Source organism: Epinephelus fuscoguttatus, linkage group LG10, assembly GCF_011397635.1.
Source record: "Epinephelus fuscoguttatus linkage group LG10, E.fuscoguttatus.final_Chr_v1".
Classification (NCBI taxonomy): domain Eukaryota; kingdom Metazoa; phylum Chordata; class Actinopteri; order Perciformes; family Serranidae; genus Epinephelus; species Epinephelus fuscoguttatus.
In genome coordinates, this window is record NC_064761.1 from 18,951,457 (window position 1) to 18,970,387 (window position 18,931).

Genomic DNA, 18,931 nt, shown 5'->3' on the forward strand with positions numbered 1-18,931 from the left:
CATCGAAACATCGTCTCAAATTGACAGCCTTTATTGATTCAGTTTAACAAGGAACCACCATGTTGTGATGAAACTTCACTGCAAAGACATTTCAAATAGGTATTTACATCACATTGAGCTCTCAATCTCTGTTGACGTAGAGAATCAAGGGTTTCGATGCAAATGTTTCAACAACTAATTTACAACTGAATCACTTCTTCACTGCACATGTTGCAATTCATTGTGGCTCAGAAGATGGAAAAAAACATCAAAGCAATAATATTACGGCAGCGGGTTTTTAAAGCTATAACATGTTAGGAGTTCGGTGGAACGGGTTGATATGGGAAACTAATTCATCCAACAAAACAGAACTACTTCTAAGTCAATTAAACATGGTGACGTCTACTTGCAACATGATTGTCACATGTCTGCTGAAATAAGAAGCAGGTGAGAAGAAACAGTGGAATACATTCTTACTGTGTTCAGAAAGCATCTTTCCTGGAAGAGTTAAAAAACTACAATCCCTCAGACAGTTTGAGGAACAGATACAAAATTAATGAAGGAAAACGGTGTCCGCCTCATTCCTGTTGTCAGCAAGTTGCTACAAAAATGGATTTATTTATTTTTTTTAGTAAAACTACACAAAATGGCTAAATAACACCCAACTGAACAAAACGTGACACACAAAGCAGCGAATCCTCCGACAAAAGCAAAGTTTGGATCAACTCAAGGTTCAGGTTTCACACAGTTCTCCAGGAAGAGGGTTTAAGGATCCACATAAATCTCAAGAGGAACTCTACAAGGAATACATAATGCAGGCAAAACAGCTTTGCACAAATCAAAAGTCCACAGAAGGGAAAAGAAATTCTACCAGTCTTCATTTTGTTTAACTCCACAGAGAAGGAAGGTGGCTTTTTCATCCGCCCGTCCTTTTGAGAAACGACCCAGCTGCTAAACTCACTGACCTTGTGTTTACCTGGCCTGATTTTATTATTAAAAAAATAAAATACAACAAGTCCTTTTCTGTGAGTTTCTTGAGCCCTCTGGTGTCTGGAAGGTTTTTTAAATGCTGGTAGTTTGATTTTTAACTACATTCATGCTTGTGCTGCAGCTGTTTATTTGAAGGTGATTGGTTATAGGCACTGATTCAGGTTTCTCGTTCACTTTTCTTTGTCTCCTTGCCATCGTCTAATCGGTACTGATGGCGTTTCCACTGTGTGTAACTGGGGTTTAGTAAAGTTTCAAAATATATTCATCCACACAGGAACCAAAGCTCTTTCAGATTGTGGTGATTTATAAATTATAGGGTTATGCTAAGATTCTACACATATTTCTTAATTATTCAACCCCTGATTATCTTTAGTTTTTCGTGGCTGGGCAATATGGCCGTCAGCCTGGCTATATTGCTTGTCCTGAATACAATTCACAAACTCAAAACGCTGTGTGAAATGACACTGGGTTTTGCGACTACATCTAATGTGTGGTCATCTTTTGGGACAGTCCTAAAGCAACATTTTCCTCGACATGTTTAACCCCAGTGATTACCTGAACTCATTTTCCAGATGTGGAAACTCTCGTATTCTCCTCAGCCACCTTCCTTTTCTACTCCTTACCTGTGGTGGATTGATTGCCACGACCGCCTGTAAGCCTCGACTACTATCATCCTTCTCCCCCCCGACTCCCTCCTGTTTGGTTTCTTTCACCTCCAGCAGGGATTTGTGTGATGAGTGTGTACAGTCCACAATCCCCTGAGGACTCAATCAATGCAAAGCATTCAAGCATTTGCCAATCTAAGCGTATACAGAGTGTTGTCAAAAAGACATCTGGTCATGAAGCACAGCAGGACATCAACAACCCCTGCTTTCAAAAAGAATAAAATAAGGAAAAGCCTTTGTTGAAACATCAAATGACATTGAGTTGAAAGTTCAATGCTGGTCGTGTTTGATAGTTTCAAATGACTTTTTTGCAATTTTGTGCTCTGTGATAAGAAAGGTACTTCAGAGAAGAAAAAACTGTCCCATGATGGTCGCGATATCAGTGGGATTCGCGCGTCATGTCTTGAAAAAACAGTCTGAAATCCCCGTGCCACTCCACCACTGACGTGTGGTCGAAACCACCCTGTTAAAGACCTCGTGAATGAGCCAGTGGTTCTCAAGGCAAATGAACGGTATTTCAATTCAAGGCTCTTTAATCTCAGACTCAAGCACAGAAACCGTGTTTTTATTTCCTCTCCGAGAGGGTGTGTCGACTGCTGCTTCCTTCAGAGGCTGCTGAGGTTTATGGGCCCACTACATGATCGTTGGTGCCGCTCTCCTCCCATGATAAACCAAATTGAAGAGATCCAGGTTGAGAAACCAACCGTCATTTTAGCATGGGGAGTTTGAGTTTCCTGTTTGATGGCTTTCTGTATTCATGCCCCCCTGCAAGTTTGGAGAACTAGTTCTTCAAATTCAGTTGGAAGGCTCTGAGTGTTCCTTCCTCTCCTGGAGGCTGTGGGTTGAGGGGGCAGGCTGGATTATTTTGTTGGGAGTTGAGCGCCTCATTTGGATTCCCATTAGAGACCGTTGAGATCTCCCCTTTCGTTTCCCTCAGCAGCTCTACCACACGCTGCCATCTTCTCGACTTCCCTCCTTCACTGTGCACGGGCATCGGTCCCTGCCTCTCGCTTGTTCACTCGGCCTCTCTTGCCATCTCCCTGCCCGTCTGTTCGTGCTCTCTTCTTCTTCTACCCTCTTATTTCTCTCGCTGGTCATTGGTTTGGTTTCGCTATCCCGTCGCTTTCACTCGGTGGTGCTTCGGTTGTAGCAGAGGAAAACAGGTATCCATTTTATGTTTTTATTATTTCCCAGATTAAAAAGCTGATGAACTAAGCTCAGCTCAAGCCTAGCTCCCTTCTTCAAGTGACCTGCAAGACACAAAACAAGCTCATAAACAGTTGCTAAAGTTTCAAATGTCACAAAGTCACAATGACATTCATCAAAGATTGGGTTTCACATTGGTTGCAGGACAGATGGACGTCACAAAGTGCAGGTAGGATACATCACACTACAGTGACACCAACTATCCCCACATGATCCAAATCATCAAAAGGCAATTTAGCGTCTATCCATCTAAGAGCAGGAAATTCAGAATGTGTGAATTCTCAAAAGCTTAAAAAGGCTGGACGAATTTTTCATAAGGTTAGGCCTGTACAACAAAATGTGAGTAGGTTTTATGTACTTACACTCTAATACTGTGACAGTCCAGTCACCCCACCATGCTGGTATGCACGTTCACCCTGGTAAGTCGAGTCCTGGGACAAAGCCACATCGATTTGGGACTTGAACTCATCACCCAGGTAGCTGTCCTGGAGAACAGGAGGACAGAAACATCATTGTAAATACATTTTTGGTCTTCATCACTGAGTGTAATCTCTTTAATGCAGACCTATTATATCATTCCAACCTTACATTAATTAATCTATGAAAAAATTATAAATCATAAAATGAAAAGGGATTTTAGATATTCAAAATAGAAATTTGAAAATTAATTATCATGAACATATCTTATACGATAACGCTTCATTCACTAAGTGAACGTGTTGTGTTACCTGAGACAGCTCTGGCTGGGAGAGGCCAGGCTGGCTCATCTGAGAGGGCTGGCTCATGGAGATGTAGCCCTGCGTCAGCGGCCCCTGGGAGAAGGGCTGGGAGGCCCCGTCCTGGCTGGCCTGGCTGTTTGGTCCGTTACCCTGACTGGCACCCTGGTGTGCCGACCCACGGACCCTCTGCCGCCCGCCACGTCCAGGCTTACCCTTCATAGCTCCACGACCTTGATGGAAAAAGGAGATCAGGATTAGATTCAAAACGATCACCATAACCACCCGTCGTACCGAGATCATAATTTATTTACACTATATGGGAGAAGAATCACTAAATGAAGTTTGGGATTTACAGAGAATTATTGTTGGTGGCCAATAAAGACAGGGCGTGATAGTCGAGCTCATAGCACGAAACATTACGTGAGGAAGTAACTAGTCCAGACTGTAGTCGGACCAGTTTGACCAAAGTTTGTTCATTTCCAGTTTATGTAATGTTCAGTGGACTATCTCAGTGTTGTATTGTACCTGCAGCCGGGCCATTGGTCTGACCCAGGTAACTGGGCGGAGGCATTGGTGGCATCACCAGGTTGAAGGGTATGGGAAGATTCATGGCGGCCATGTGACCAGGGCCTGCCCCAATCATCCCGATCTGGTCGTGAGTTTGAAAGTACATGTTGGACGGACGTCCGGCTGAAAGAAAGTACGCAGAATGAGACTCATGTTGTTTTTGTAAATGAAGAAAACAAGACCAGGCAAACCTGGTTTTGTGGGACTGCGATGCAGCCTGTTGATAAAAAAAAGTTATTATCTTGAGTCAAACCATAAAATAAATACCAGCATTGCTGCGATCATAGGCGGAGCCGGGGATGAGGGCTTCACGGGCATCGTACATCGCAGTGCTCATAAAACGTCCTCCCTGGGAAAAAGACAATCGCCATTTTGTCAAGTTGGATAATTCACAGATTTAGAGATGCAAATATCAATAATTTTCACTAATAAAAAAAAAAAAAGTCCATGTAACACAAAATGTTCTAATTTTCCTGACCCCCGCTAAGTGTCTTCAAATGGTTTGTTATGTTATATGATAAACAGGCCTGCTCCCTGAAAGTCAGAGATTCAAATCACCAGTTGGAGACCCCTCAGTCCGCTGAGATAGCTGCAAGTCGAGCAGTTGGGGGGTTTTTGCTAGTCAGTGTGCTGTACAGTGTACTTCTGGAGACATTTTGGTCCTCGGATTTTGCTTCAGAGTGAGCGCTCATGATTTTCACGCTTCTCTTTGATACAGAGAGGTGCAGACAGGCAGGCAGTGGCCTAGAGAGGCAGAGGCTTTGAACTCTAAGGCTCTGAGATAACATTATCTTCACTCTTCTGTTGAGAAGTGGTGAATTTACAGCTCACAGCCACTTAATATGAGACTTTTGGGGGTTTTTTGGCTTTTGTTTGATATCTAGTGTCAGCAAAAAATGTTGCTACACATTTCCAAACCGTCTTTAGCAATAGTTACCTTGTTTACTATATTGCATGAATGCCGCTGTCTCACTGAATTACTTTAAACTTTATATGGAGGAGAACAAAAAGATTTGTCAAATATTTGTGTTAAATGGCCAGATTCAGACAGTGTTTTATTCTACTCACAGGGTTGATGGTGTTGACCAGCTTGCGGGGCTTGCTGAACTGCATGAGGCTCTCCCGCAGGTTGTTGAGCGGTCCCTCCACGAGGACTTTCTGCTCCTTGTAGTTGTTCAGCAGGTTGTTCCACAGCGGCTGCTTGGAGAGGGCTTTGGGGTTTCCCACAATGATCACACCATACCTTCATTCACAACACACACAAGACGACTGCTCAGGGACGGGGACGAAATCTTGTACTGAACCGCACTTTATGTAGTATCTTTAGCGAAAATAACATCTTTTAAATTATTCTCGCATAAGGTTTTGTGTGTAAAATTCCAGTGGTCTGATAATTCCTACAATACACACAGCTACATACAATGAATAGTGGGCATGTCTTATTTAAATTGTCAAGACTGTAACAGAGTAGATGCAATGTGTGTTCATGTTGCAACAAGTCACCCTAAAAACTTCACAAGATGAAGTGTAGCTGTCAATAGTATCTGATTTGCACAATTCCTAATCAACTTCTACAGGCAAATCTAAATAGCTCATCATAAACTAACAAGCTGTCTGTGTGCTGTGCCATGATTATCCACTGTGAAGCTTCTTACTTGGCTCTGGTCAGCGCCACGTTTAGACGACGTGGGTCATTCAGGAAACCGATGCCCTGGTGCTCATTGGCACGGACACAAGACAGGATGATGAAGTCCTTCTCTCTGCCCTGGAAGGCGTCCACACTGGCAATTTCCACTTGCTATAATAGGACAGGACAAGAGGAGGATGAGAGGAAGACTGCACAGTACAAACAGAGGAAGAGATTTTGTCCAGCACCGCAGAGTGATCTCACTAAACAAAATTTACAATCAAGTCAAATTTAAAAGAAGTTTCAGCTCAGGTAATTACAAAGGATGAAGTTAAAATGCATCCAATCGGGACTGTGTCTCAGCCGTGTGTGGTACCTGATAGAGTTTGGTGTGCAGGGAGCCGCTGAACTGCATGTACTGGACCAGGTAGGAGCGCTGACCCTCGTATGGGGTGATGATGCCGATCTGGTCAGGTTTGGCTCCAGCCTTCAGCAGCCTGGTGGTGATCTTCTCTACGTTGGCAGCCTCCGTCCTTGAAAACATCAGTGTCAGTTAAATACTGTATTGCTCAGTCCTTAGAAAATTACACTTGAAGTTTAATGATAGTAGGCTAATGATGGCTTAAAAATGCAAATTATGTCTATGGAGCCTCACAATCCTGTTCATGACTGACAGGAGAGGGCTCTCCCACCATTAAGGTTTGCAACTATTACAGCCTGCCATACTGGTTTTGATGTGAAGGCTGTAAGGAGAGCTCCCCCTACTGTGTGGTTTCAGCACGCCCTTTTCCAACCTCTTTAATAATGTCACCTGTTAAGGTAGGAGGTCCCAGAGCTGGCAATCTCCTCCTGACCCTGAGTCACGTAGAAGAACATAGGCTTGTCCGGCTGCGGCCACTGGAAGTCAAAGCCCTTCTTGATGCGGTCAGCTGAGGAGAACATGAAGATTTCATTACATTTTTAGAGTTTGTAGATATTTTTATGTGCTACAGTCACAATTAATTTGCCCCTCCATCAAACCAGATAATGAACAGCTGAATCTTGACAAACCTGCAGTGACGCCATTCTGCAGGGAGCCCTCATAGAAGATGTTGGAGGGGAAGGCACTGAGAGCCGGGTGCATGCGGTACTGGACCTGCAGGCGGATTGGCCGGATCCCCAGAACCACCAAGCGTTCAAACAGGGACTGGGACAGACCTGCTTTGGCTGCTTTCTTACACATCACCACAGGCCCCAGCTGGCAGTGATCACCCACCAGAATGAGCTGGGAGGAGGAAGATGAGCCACACAAGTGTGACAATTGGGTTAATATAATATAACATATATATAACAGCAATGAAGGAAGCTCTTGTTCTGGATATTCAGGACAAATCATTTTGCTTAACCCAACATATTTAATTCATAATGTTAGCCATATAATTTACTCAAGTGTCTACAGTTATCAGACTTACATTCAGTGATTTTTAAGAATTTTTCCAAGAGAATTTTAAACCAAATTTAAGACTAATTTTTGGACAACTCATTGTTTTACTTATTCAAACACTACAGGTAAGTACAAAAGGCAAGTAGGGCTGCATCTACTTATTTTAATTTTCGATTAATATGTCAGTTATTTTTCTGACTTATCAATTACTCATGTGGTCAGAAGTATTAAGAAAACTGTGAAAAATGTTGATCAGTGTTTCCAAAAGCTAAAGATGGCACCCTTAAATGTCTTGTTTCATCCAAAACCTAAAGATATTCAGTTTACTGCCATTAGGAAGTAAAGAAATTGGAGAATATTCATATTTATGTAGCTGGAATCTGAAAATATTTACTTTTTTCCCCCTTATATAATTACTCAAACCGATTAACTGATCATCAAATTAGTTGTTGATTAATTTAATAGCTGACAACTAATTGATTTATCAGCTCTAAAGTCAAGTAGAATATATTTAGCCCCATGCAGAGGTAGGTTTTATGTAGGAATATGGTTATTAGAGGGAGTTAAGTTAATATAAATTTTGCCAACATCTGGACTTTCACGCAGAAGAACTTGACTAATTTTGAAAAAAAGATATTTAAAAAAAAAAAAGGGATAAGCCAAATATGATAAAATATTTGTGGCAATTAAGACCCCAAAAATTCAGATTTAGGACTATTCAATGACATTTAAGGCCAAAAATTTATAAAAATGGAATTTACAACATGTTAAGACTTTTTAAGGACATGCAGACGTCCTGTTTATTTAACATAATGACTTGCACCGATTATAATTTTTTGGGCCGATCCCGATTTGCAGAGCACTTGGATGGCCGATTCTGATTTCATTTTTTTCAAACCACTTTACAGCACACAAGATATTGCAATATCTTCTAACTATCCTTTGTTAGAGCATTTCAACCAAGATACAACCAGCTTTTCAATAATCATCTCAAACAAACAAACAAAAACAGTGACACAGGTTGAGAAACAGTTTCCTTTTTGCTCAAATATAACTTCAGGTACAGTATTTGAATAAATAAGTAAAAAAGGCATACATAAATAAAAACATAGTTAAATAAAATAATAATTCTTGGTGTATAGCATTTGTGGATAATTTCTTGAATGGACAAAAAATCTCCTGTGGAAAATTCACACAGGTCTTCACATCTACAAAGTGCAGTGTTATGGACATTCTTATTTTAACAACTAGAAAAAAGGTGCACATTCTTCGGCACCGTGGACATGCACATCTTCAGCATGCGGACACGTGCCTCGTCAGTTTCAAGCAGCACAGTTCAGCAGTGAGAGCTCTGCAGTTAAATTTAACACAGACAATTAACAACTTTCTCCTTCTCTCTTGGATGTGTGTGCGTGAATGATTAAGGCGAGAAGCCGCCCATGTTTCACTTCCTCACATCGCTCAAGCCGTGAGTTGCGCATGTGTGTGTGTGCGCGCGCTGCTGATGTTACACAATGTCAATCATGCGGCGCAGCGGGACTTTGACTGGTGTTTTAAATTGGCATATTTTAGACTGACCAGCAGAAAAATGCCGGCAGTAGCAGCTGCAGATGTTCCTATGACAATTCCTATTTTCTTATTCACAATTGTTTATTGCTGCTTCAGTGGTGCTCTTTTCAGTTTTCATTCACTGTTGTTGTTAAAATAATGAATTAATAAATAATAATAAATAAAACATGAACAGGCAGTGCTGGCCAACACTGTTTTACTACGTTTATCCAGTTAGTTGTTCACCATTAGTTGTTTTATAGCTGTGTGGGTGGACGTTTACCTGCTTGGCTCCAAGCACCACGGGCACCATACACTCCGGCTCGGTGGCCTGGGTGCTCTCATCAATCAGGATGGAGCGGAACTGCATCTTGGCCAGGCGAGGGTCTCCAGCACCGACGCAGGTACAACAGATAACATCAGCATTCTGGGCAACAAGGAGGAAGATCATTTACAATCCTGAAACAGGGCAGGGGCTAGGATAATGATGAACAGTTATAATCCCGTCAGATAGTATTGTTTCTATACTGAGATTACTAACGCAGGCCTGTAGTGTTTTTTGTACGGATGAGAACAAGAGCAAAAGAAAACAAAAACAAGATTAGCAACAAGCTTCCTAAACAGAGAAGGTCACAGCACCTGCTTATACAGAATAATAAGAACAGTCAAAATGAGTTTGTAACTGCTCAGCAGAAACTACTTGTTGCATTAGCAGTGCCTGAAAAGCAGTAGGGGGCCTCTTTGTAAGCCGAGTTTCAACCTTGAGCTATTTTGGTTCAACGCTTTGAGGCTCCTCCTCACCATGAGCAGCTCCCTCTCAGCTGTGCGTTTCAAAGCCCTGTAGCGTTTCTCATCAGCAGACGACAGCTCGCCCGTCTCATCCTTCAGCTGCTGCAGCTTCTGAAGCTCCGGCATACTAGGAAATCAAAGACACATCAAGGTGACTACAGAGAACACACACTAGAATTACACACTATTAAACTAATCTGTGATCTAGGGCAGGAGTGTTAAAAAAAAACCCTGCCCTTGCCGCTTTTGGAACTACAGTTCCCATAACTTCGGGGGATGTAAACAGGAAGGATAATGCTGTCATGAAGTCAGTTAATTAGCTGCAGACTACAACTTGAGCTTCATTTTTCCTCACAGTTTGACAACTTCTGATCTAGGGACCAGGGAAATGTCAGCATCTTGTGATGGTTGATTGGCTGACTTGATTTGATTGACTTGATTTCCTCAGTTGAGGAATACCCCAGTCAATGACCAGGTGAGTATGACAAAGAGAACTGAGTGCATTTTGAGGTCAAAGCGACCGAAAAAGATGTCCAGAATCAATTTCCCTATGTGCTACTGACCTGTCCATGTTGCTGATCTGGTTGTGTAAAGCCAGGAAGGACACTGGTGACTCGATGGCCTCTCGGCTCTTGGCACACAGCCGGACGACCTTAAGTCCAGTCTTGTCAATCTTCTCAGTCAACTGATCCACGGCAATGTTACTGGGAGCACACACCAGAACTGGTCTGCAAACACATACACACATACGCACACCAGGTAGACAGTTAGGACATGGACAGTTTTGTGAAATACAGCTGGTGGAATAACAAAAAGAAAAACATTACAGAATTCTTTATGTATGAAACTATTAAACTCTTAGCATTTTACCCATTGCCTTGTCGGGACAGGTGGTAGACGATAGTGGCAGAGGTGACAGTCTTCCCAGTGCCAGGAGGACCCTGGATCAGACTGAGGGGCCTCTGCAGCACGGTCTTCACAGCATACACCTGAACACACCAGTTAAAAAAAAAAAAAAAAAAAAAAAATGCAATAATGATGATGTGAGATCCAAATCCCTCACTTAAACCAAACCAAATAACATGTTTTGCCCACTTAAATAAAGGTTTGCCCTACTAAGTCAGACGCTTCCCTTGCTTTTCAAAACTATTCAATCTAGGTGACCTCTATCGACACTGCTGTACGTGATAAATCACAGTAAACAAGACAACTCGACTCGTACTTTTTCCTGCTGTCATGTCACAAAGAAATAACAGGGATAACAGGCGTTTCGTGGGAAGTGACCTGTGAGTGATTGAGGTCAGGCAGGCCCTGGGCAGTGAAGCGCTTTGGCAGCTGGCACTTGATGGTGACATCCTCCACCTCGTGGCCCAGCAGTTTATGGTAAATGTAGCCAGACACGGAAGTCTCGTCCACCGCAAACGTCTTCAGGGCGCTCTGCATCCTGCAGCAACACAAATGTGAGTCATTATCACTTGTTTGTATCATCACTGAACCTCTGACCTTTCCAAGTAGGTGAATTTGGGCTGACATCTTTACAAATGATAGACAAAACTACCTCCTGTAAAAATGCAAACAATTTATTTCTGTGCACTCTTTAAGGTACAGGAAAAAGAAAAAATAACATACAATGTGGAGTCATACTGTGAATTGAGAGTAGTAAATTTAAATGTTTTCGAGTACATTAGGGATTTGAGGATATAAAGTTCCAGCCTACCTGTCAAACGACGTGGACTTCCACACAAAGTCCACCTGGAAGTTGTGGGGGATTTCCACAGGCGCTCCAACACTGCTCCTCAACTCGATGGCAATTTCATCCCCATAGTCTTTAAACACGGGCTGTTAAGGAAATAAACAGGCTGTCTACACTAGTTAAGTTTTATACTAACGACCAGTGGGGATTTGAGGAGGAACACCATCCCCTATCCTGGCCATGATTAGACACTGTAGGAGAGCGGAGATTCTTATCTTTCTAATTATACCTGTATTGTTTTTATAATCCAAATATGAACCAAAATACATCATATTACTCAATGACTGTCACTGGGCCATGATTATGAGGAAAAAAAGGCCTGTGACGTTTGTAACAACTGGCCACAAAGATACATGACAGAGCTTACTGGCCTTCTAAACTGGTTTAGACAGTGTAGACATGTAACGTTATATTTTGATGCACAATGCTAAGCTGCTTAGAACTAGCTCAAGCAGGTCGCAAGTATGGTTGTTAAATGAAACAAACCAGATCCATCCTCCATTAAAATAAAGTGTCCATGTAATGAGCCAGACGTAAAGACGCTGTAATGCAATGGCTGATATGTATGCAACTGCTAACAGTGTACAGGATACTGTCAGGGACTTTGATGACATGGCCGATGCCTTTCCACAGCGGGGCCAGGTCTCCCTTGTACCGCAAACAGATCTCATCACCTTGCATCAGCCGCATATCTGGGATTGATACAAAAACACCAGTTAGACACTATCTATGCCCAAAATAACCAACTAATAAACTAAAAAGATGGGCTACGTTTAAATGATACAGTACCGTGCAAGCACAAAAACCCACTACAGAACACAGTACAGAAATAAAACCAAGCACACATGCCACCAAAAGATGCAGGGTTGGGGGAGGTTGCGTGCAATTCTCAGGACTGAAGGGGGATGGGGAGGGGCTCTATCTGTACCACAGAACCACAGGGAGGATGTCAAGCTCAGAGAATTACCACCTGAATCCGTCTTGGGCAGTGTGAAATAGGCAATCCGCTTTTTATTCAGCCCCAGGTCCCACCTGACTGTAATATTGTCTTGGGTCTGCAAAAGGAAAACAAAAAATGCATAAATAAAAAATCAACAAGTAATAACAAGGTCAAAGGTCACATCGCTGTGGCATTATTTCTGTTACCCTACAGACAAAACAGAGCTTAAGCAGGATGCCTCACACTGAAAAATAAGTCTCAGTGTGGTCTGGATTCACACTGCTTCTCTTTATAGACATTTACTGTGATCACAGCACAAGAATAATATCTTCAATGTACATTTGAAACTATGTAATGGGTTACTAAACAAGTTTTCATGTCAGATAAAACTGCCCTAAATGTTTACAACCATGGACATTTAAGGAAGAAAAACACTGTTCTCTGAGTTAGTTCGCTACTTAGAGGTGAAGTTCAGATACCTGGGACTCCTTAAGCTTTTTGTCGTAGTCCGCCTCCAGTTTGACCAAAGGGCCAAAGATGTTTTGGTACTGGTAAGCGTCCTCATAGCGCAGCAGCACGTGCTGGGGCTCCTCGTCCACTCCAGGTTTCTCCAGGTCTTCCAAGGTGGCAGTGGGGTTGTCCTGAGAGGAGACAGAGCCAAGAAACTGTCAATTCAAAGTACATCAGACAAACTGCAGCTGTCACTTACAAAACTTCAGCCTGTGCTTACCACTTAAAAGTTTACAACGGTCTGGTCAAAACATTGCTCTGAAACTGTAACACTGGAGGAAAGCCTCCCAGCCTGTAAGCTGTATACCTTCCAGAGCTCCTCCAACTTGTTGATCTGCTGAGCGGTGATCTGACGGGCCCGAAGCTGCTCCTGCTCCGATGGGATCTTCACCAGCCAGGACAGAAAGCAGCGGTCCTGGATCAGTGGTTGCCACTGTGAGCTGTCCCAGTTGATGTCCTTCAGGCTACTCTGGCTGGCACAGGGCTGTCTGCGTGGAGATTAAAGGTTCATACAAACACAAACTTAGCTTATTTGTAGGTTTTTACAGTATTTAACTTTTGCAGAAAATGTAAAAAAAAATGCAGTTTGTCCACCTGTCTTAAGTTCATTTCAGTACTTCTTGCCATATGAGCCCACAGAAAGTGTTAGATTAACTGCCACGGGGCAGGAAGCACTACATAAAAAGGTCTGTGGACATCAGCATAGAGTTCGCCAAGCAACAGCTGCAGACTTAATAGCCGATTACTCACGTATGTCTGCCAGTCAAGTCCCATTTTGAGGAAATCTAACATGTGGTTAAATAAATGTGATATTAATCAGCACAAGCAAGATGTCAAAGATATGTTTGAGGTTATTAGAAACAGTGTCCCCATTACACAGTTTGTACACCAGGGAGTAAAATGTCCTGCTCAGTACAGATTTTTATCCTATTTGATAACCAAATTTATGAGATCCTCTTCTCTTGGGCTTTTGTATTTCATCATATTGAAATCACACTATCCCATTCATCTTTTTAATTATATTTTTGTTAATCTGTGATGTTTCATCTCATTGTAATTTAGATAATGTAACCTGTAACTCTTCTGGAGCAGGGCTATCGCTAATGGTTAAGCACAATATTTGTTTATGTTCATTTTATCACTGATGAGGGAATTTTTTGCTATTAAGTTTTATCAGCTGGCTTTTTTCACATCTGGCTGACTACTGAAGCACTTAAGAGACTCTGCACCTGTTTCCTTAGCCACAGGGTACATGACAACTCATAAGGTCGTAAGGGCTGAAACCTGAATAAACCTCACAACAAACTTCCTGTTTCAAAGCAAGAATTTGCATTGCTAGCTGTGAGTTCCTCCAGAGTATCATATAATGCTTGTCACTTACTGACAATGCTGTCCCCAAGGGACACCTCTTGACAGAACACATGAGATTTGTGGGCACTGGTTACTGGACAGTCTGCCTTCGTACAAGGCAGCCACCCCACCGGTAGTACAGAGTATATGCAGGAATCCTGAGGTTAATTTCAATACCTTTTTAAGACTTTTTTAAGACCTTCCAAAAAAACCTTAAGACCTCATCGCCACTTAAAGCTGTCTTTAGTAGCAACGCATCTTTAACTTACTAATCAGTTGTAGTTTGCAATTAAATATATGGAGCACAAACATACAACAGAACTCAGATAAGATGAGGAGGATTTTTTATTGTCTTTTGCTCCTCTGTTTGGGGCCTGGACGTGCGCCGTCTCGTGATGTCACACAGGTACGCACACGGCCCCGAGTGGCAGTCTGAGTGTGCCTAACTACACATTGTTGTTTGTAATAGTCGCAAGGAGGAAAATAAATTATACATTCATGGATACTTTTTGTCAAAGTTTGAATGCCAAGAAAATTTAATACTTCATAAAATCGCGATTAAGACTTTTTAATACTTTTTAAGGGCCTTAATTTTCCAACATTTGATTCATCAACTTTTAATACTTTTTAAGACCCCGCGGACACCCTGAGTTACCTGCAAAGTAGCACCACTACGGAATCAGCCTTGGCAGGGATGAAACCCAAGAGGAAGACGTTGCGGCAGCCGCAGTTGTAACACTCCAGCACCGTCTCTCCAAGTGGCCCGTCTTTATGCAGCGTCACCTCTTTGCATTTGGCTCTCACCAAGTGGTTCACGATGTGACTGGAAGTCAGAGAGCGAGAGTCAAACGACTGAGAAAACAATAAGATAACACTTTTATCTCCTGGTTGCAATGCTGCAAAAATCTATTGATAGTTTGCAGAACAACACATACTTAACCTAAGTACAAAAACAGGACAGATAAAACAGACGACTTCTCAGTTTCAAAACACATCATAAAATGGGTCCGGTGGTTTATTCCCTAAACTGTCGCTTGTTGATGTCACACAGCTGAAGGGGCGTAAACTTAGACCCACACCGTTTCCTACCAATGTGACAGCAATGACGAGCTCTGAAGAAACTACATCATACAGATCTCTCTTTACACACAAACACCACTGTATGTGTGAAAGAGTCTGGCTGATTGTGAAAACTGTGTTAAATGACAGTCATAATTTAAAAACTTAATAGTAGAATAACTCACATTCAATGCAGTGTGTATTATTTTGATTATTGTGTCAAATTTAAATGGGATGTTAACATGTTTGGTCTACCTCTGTGGCTTTTTCATTCTGGTGCTTATATGTGGGGCAATAAAGGAAAAGATGAGTAGACTACACACCTGCCAGATGTGTTTCCACGTCCATTACAGAACCACTTCTTGCTTGTATTACAGTACACAACACACGCTGGATCATGGATACCACAGTAGCTGAAAGACAATATTGCATCAAGACAGCATCTGAATTACTGCAGTAGTTATGAAGTCAAGATACTACATGAGTGCAGGACCTCGCTCGACCCAAAAGCAAGGCCGTGCCATAATGACAGCAGGCTGAATTACAGAGGAAGTGCACACATAATATCAAGTGTCAGAGGGGTTAGCATGTTGTATCTGACATGTAACGTGTTTTTAGATAATTTAACAGTAAACATGTTTTTGCTTGCATTTTTTGGTTTCATGCCCTCTCAATATATACAGGACGCTTACACACTCCAGTTGAACTCCGAAAAGTGTTTGTCAAAAACTTAAACTGAAGTTTTCAACTCAGTTTTAACAACTTTTCTAATTCATACATGTTATTCCTATGGTCTAAGACGGTCCAAAAATATTAGTAAACATAAACGACTCTCCCCCAAATCCAAAAACAAGAGTGCTGAAACTCAAATTTGTGATGTCACAGGGTATAAAGTCCAGAGCTGCTCCACTGACAATGAATTGGGAAAGACGTTCTAGATGATACTGAAAACACCCAGAATATATGGGTTATTTTTCTGTCTCAGAACTAAAAGCACAACAATAGAATAAAGAAAACAAACATTCCACAGGCCACAAAATCAAGCTCCCATTCATTGTTTATGGAGCAGCTCCAGATTTTATGCTTGACAACATCACAAGTTTGAGACTTTTTTCTGTGGTTTCTGGCTTTGAGAGAGAGTCCCTCACATTCACAAATACTGAACCTTCCTAGACCATCGAAATAACATATTGAAATTATTGTGGTTATTGTTATTGTTTAAAGTGGTGTTCCACTTTAAAATTAAAATGGATGTGTATTACATTCAAAATTAATAGCAAACACTCCTAACCCAGAACTGTTAAAGAAATCAATTCAGACAAACTGTCCCAAAGCTGGGAGTCAATCACATTTCAACTACAATAATAATATTTCCCCTCCTTTTCTAAGGTAACACCTTACACTGCAGATTTCTCAATAGCTTCTTAAACTAAAACAATTTTCTAAATGCATTTTACTTTATCTTTAGTAAGATAAATGGTGTGCATACAGGACCATTAATCATGGAAAGAGAGTCAATATTGGACCTGCAATAATGATCTGAAACCTGTCACTGCAGCTGGCTGGTGTGTTACCAGTGTACCAGTGTCTGGCTTGTGTTATCTGTAAGTCTTATATGGGTAACATTTGTAAACTCTGACAGCTTATCAGAAAAGTTGTAATGAATTTAATGAACTGTGGTGAGTTTTGTAAGCTCTGCGGGTGGTGTGTAAGATCCCGGAAAACTACACTACAGTAAATACTATAAATACAGTACTGGGTAAGCATCAAGTAAACAAACAACGCTGATAGACTGTAATCACTTCCTCAGTGATCTACAGTAATCTGACATCCTGTCATGATGTGGCTCATGTCAGCGTACCTGCATGCGTGCACAGGCAGGTCTTTGGTGTAATACGTGTCTTCTTCATCCTCCTCAAAGTTGAGCTCGGCCAACAGCTGGCTGGCTTTGGCCACGGAGTCATCCACTCCACCGTTGTGAAGACCCTCATCAGGACCATTAACCTGTAGCACAACACAAGCTTTACCAAACAAACTGAATGCTAACGATTAGCAGCTAGCGGCTAGGAGACGCTGCGCGAAAAAGGCAGGTAATTTGAAGTTGATGACTGAATGTCAGTGCTCTTAACTCTTATTTTTGGTCATTAAAGTTACCGCTGTGTATCTGGTTTGCTGCAAACAGTTCAAAACAAACATGTCAAGACACATAATGTTACTTTAGGAGTTTAGGTAATGTGCTAGCTAGCAGCGAGCTAACGGCAACGGCTAGCTAACATGAAGCTAGTTAACGCTGGATCCAATAATAGCGGGCTAGCATGCAGCGCTGTGTGAGCTAACCTAGCTAACTGCCGCTAACGTCAGTAAACCGCGCTCTATTGTGGCTTCTGGTTAAAATGAAAGCCCCAGACCTGACTGTCCAGCTGGCTCTGAGTCTGGCCTTGAGTTTGCGTCTGGCTGGGAAGGGTGAAGTCGGTGAAGTCGTACTCGGAGCCCTGGGTGTCCGCTCCGAGCAACTCCGCTTCCTCGGTGTCTAGGAAGGTGAGGGTCTGGGAGCTCGGCCCGTACGCCTCCACACTCATCTCGACTCAACTTTCGCTTCGCTGAGCGGCTTCCGGTGTTCGTCTGAAGATGAACAAAATCCTCACGATATTTGTTTATCGAAAACTGGTTCAGAGGCCGAGGCTCGGGGTCTGGATTCGAACCCAAACAAAAATGGTACCGATCAGAACCTCGAAAGCTCCAGCAGGTCCAACAGCGACGGTGACGAACTCCCCTGCGCCGCTCAACGTGTGACGTTCACACTGTCGGCTGTGGAGACCGATCATCAACCGAGACAGAGCGCTCACTCTGATCTTATTTCCGGGTATCAAAACAGAACAGTGGACCCCTGCAGGACAACTCGGGAATTACAAGTATAACCCATAGAGGCCTGAACTTTTGTTTGGTATGGATTTTCTATTTCTCCTAGATATTTGAGATCAGTAGGACCCGATAAGTATAAAAAACTAAACACTGTCAACAATTATAAAGTCTCAGTGTCCTCAAATGAGACAATAAAAGGCTCCTAATGTCCTCAAGTGTGATGATAATAAAGTCCCAATGTCCTCAAAAGAGACTACGCCCTGATGTCCTCAAACATGACAGTAATAAAGTCCCAGTGTCCTCAAATGAGATGACAATAAAGTCCCAATGTCGTCAAGTGTGACTATAATAAAGTCCCAATGTCCTCAGATGAGACAATAAAACAGTCCATCCCAATGTTGACAAACAATGACAATAAAATCCCAGTATCCTCAAACAAGACTATCAATGTCCTCAAATGTGACAATAATAACATCCCAATGTCCTCAAATGTGACGACAATAAAGTCCCAATGTCCTCAAAGGAGACTGCCCTGATGTCCTCAAACGTGACAATAATAGTCCCAATGTCCTTAGATGAGACAATAAAAAAAAGTCCCAATGTCCATAAACGAGACTACATCCCAATGTCCTCACATGTGATAATAATGAAGTCCCAGTGTTCTCAAACGAGACAATAATAATGTCCCAGTGCCCTCAGATGAGACAATAAAACAGTCCCAATGTTCACAAACGAGATGACAATAAAGTCCCAATGTCCTCAAACGTTACAATAATAAAGTCCAAATGTCCTCAAATGAGACTACAATAATGTCTCATTGTCCTCAGATGAGACAATAATAAAGTCTCAGTGTCCTCAAATGAGACTATGTCACAATGCCCTCAAACATGATGATAATAAAGTCACAGTGTCCTCAAATTAGACAACAATAAAGTCCCAATGTC

At 42.1% G+C, this 18,931-nt stretch overlaps 1 protein-coding gene across 3 annotated transcripts; it reads right to left on the minus strand.

Moving 5' to 3' along the window:
• Positions 1-15: 15 nt before the first annotated feature.
• LOC125895465 (regulator of nonsense transcripts 1-like) lies at positions 16-17,941 on the minus strand. Of its 3 annotated transcripts, none has more exons than XM_049587326.1 (24): positions 17,534-17,941; positions 16,987-17,129; positions 15,449-15,538; positions 14,722-14,889; positions 13,024-13,204; positions 12,686-12,847; positions 12,237-12,321; positions 11,860-11,958; positions 11,231-11,339; positions 10,798-10,957; positions 10,384-10,502; positions 10,077-10,241; positions 9,526-9,640; positions 9,008-9,151; positions 6,804-7,017; positions 6,565-6,682; positions 6,130-6,286; positions 5,782-5,924; positions 5,195-5,369; positions 4,394-4,475; positions 4,085-4,249; positions 3,569-3,789; positions 3,203-3,325; positions 16-2,884 (listed from the first exon to the last, which is right to left on the minus strand). In XM_049587326.1, exons 1-23 carry the CDS (start codon positions 17,702-17,704, stop codon positions 3,206-3,208), a joined length of 3,306 nt encoding a protein of 1,101 aa, XP_049443283.1. In that variant the 5' UTR covers positions 17,705-17,941; the 3' UTR covers positions 16-2,884; positions 3,203-3,205. The 3 variants fall into 3 exon arrangements, with proteins under 3 accessions (XP_049443283.1, XP_049443281.1, XP_049443284.1); XM_049587324.1 differs by having other exon boundaries at positions 12,234-12,321; XM_049587327.1 differs by having other exon boundaries at positions 12,195-12,321.
• Between the last annotated feature and the right edge of the window lie 990 nt (positions 17,942-18,931).

Coding starts and splice junctions, on each gene's coding strand:
- LOC125895465 (XM_049587327.1), bottom strand. CDS start 17,704: ATGAGTGTGGAGGCGTACGGGCCGAGCTCCCAGACCCTCACCTTCCTA. Junction 13,205..14,721: donor GTAGTGGTGCTACTTTGCAG/GTAACTCAGGGT, acceptor ATCTCCACGCAG/ACAGCCCTGTGCCAGCCAGA. Junction 10,958..11,230: donor AAGTCCACGTCGTTTGACAG/GTAGGCTGGAAC, acceptor GTGTTGCTGCAG/GATGCAGAGCGCCCTGAAGA.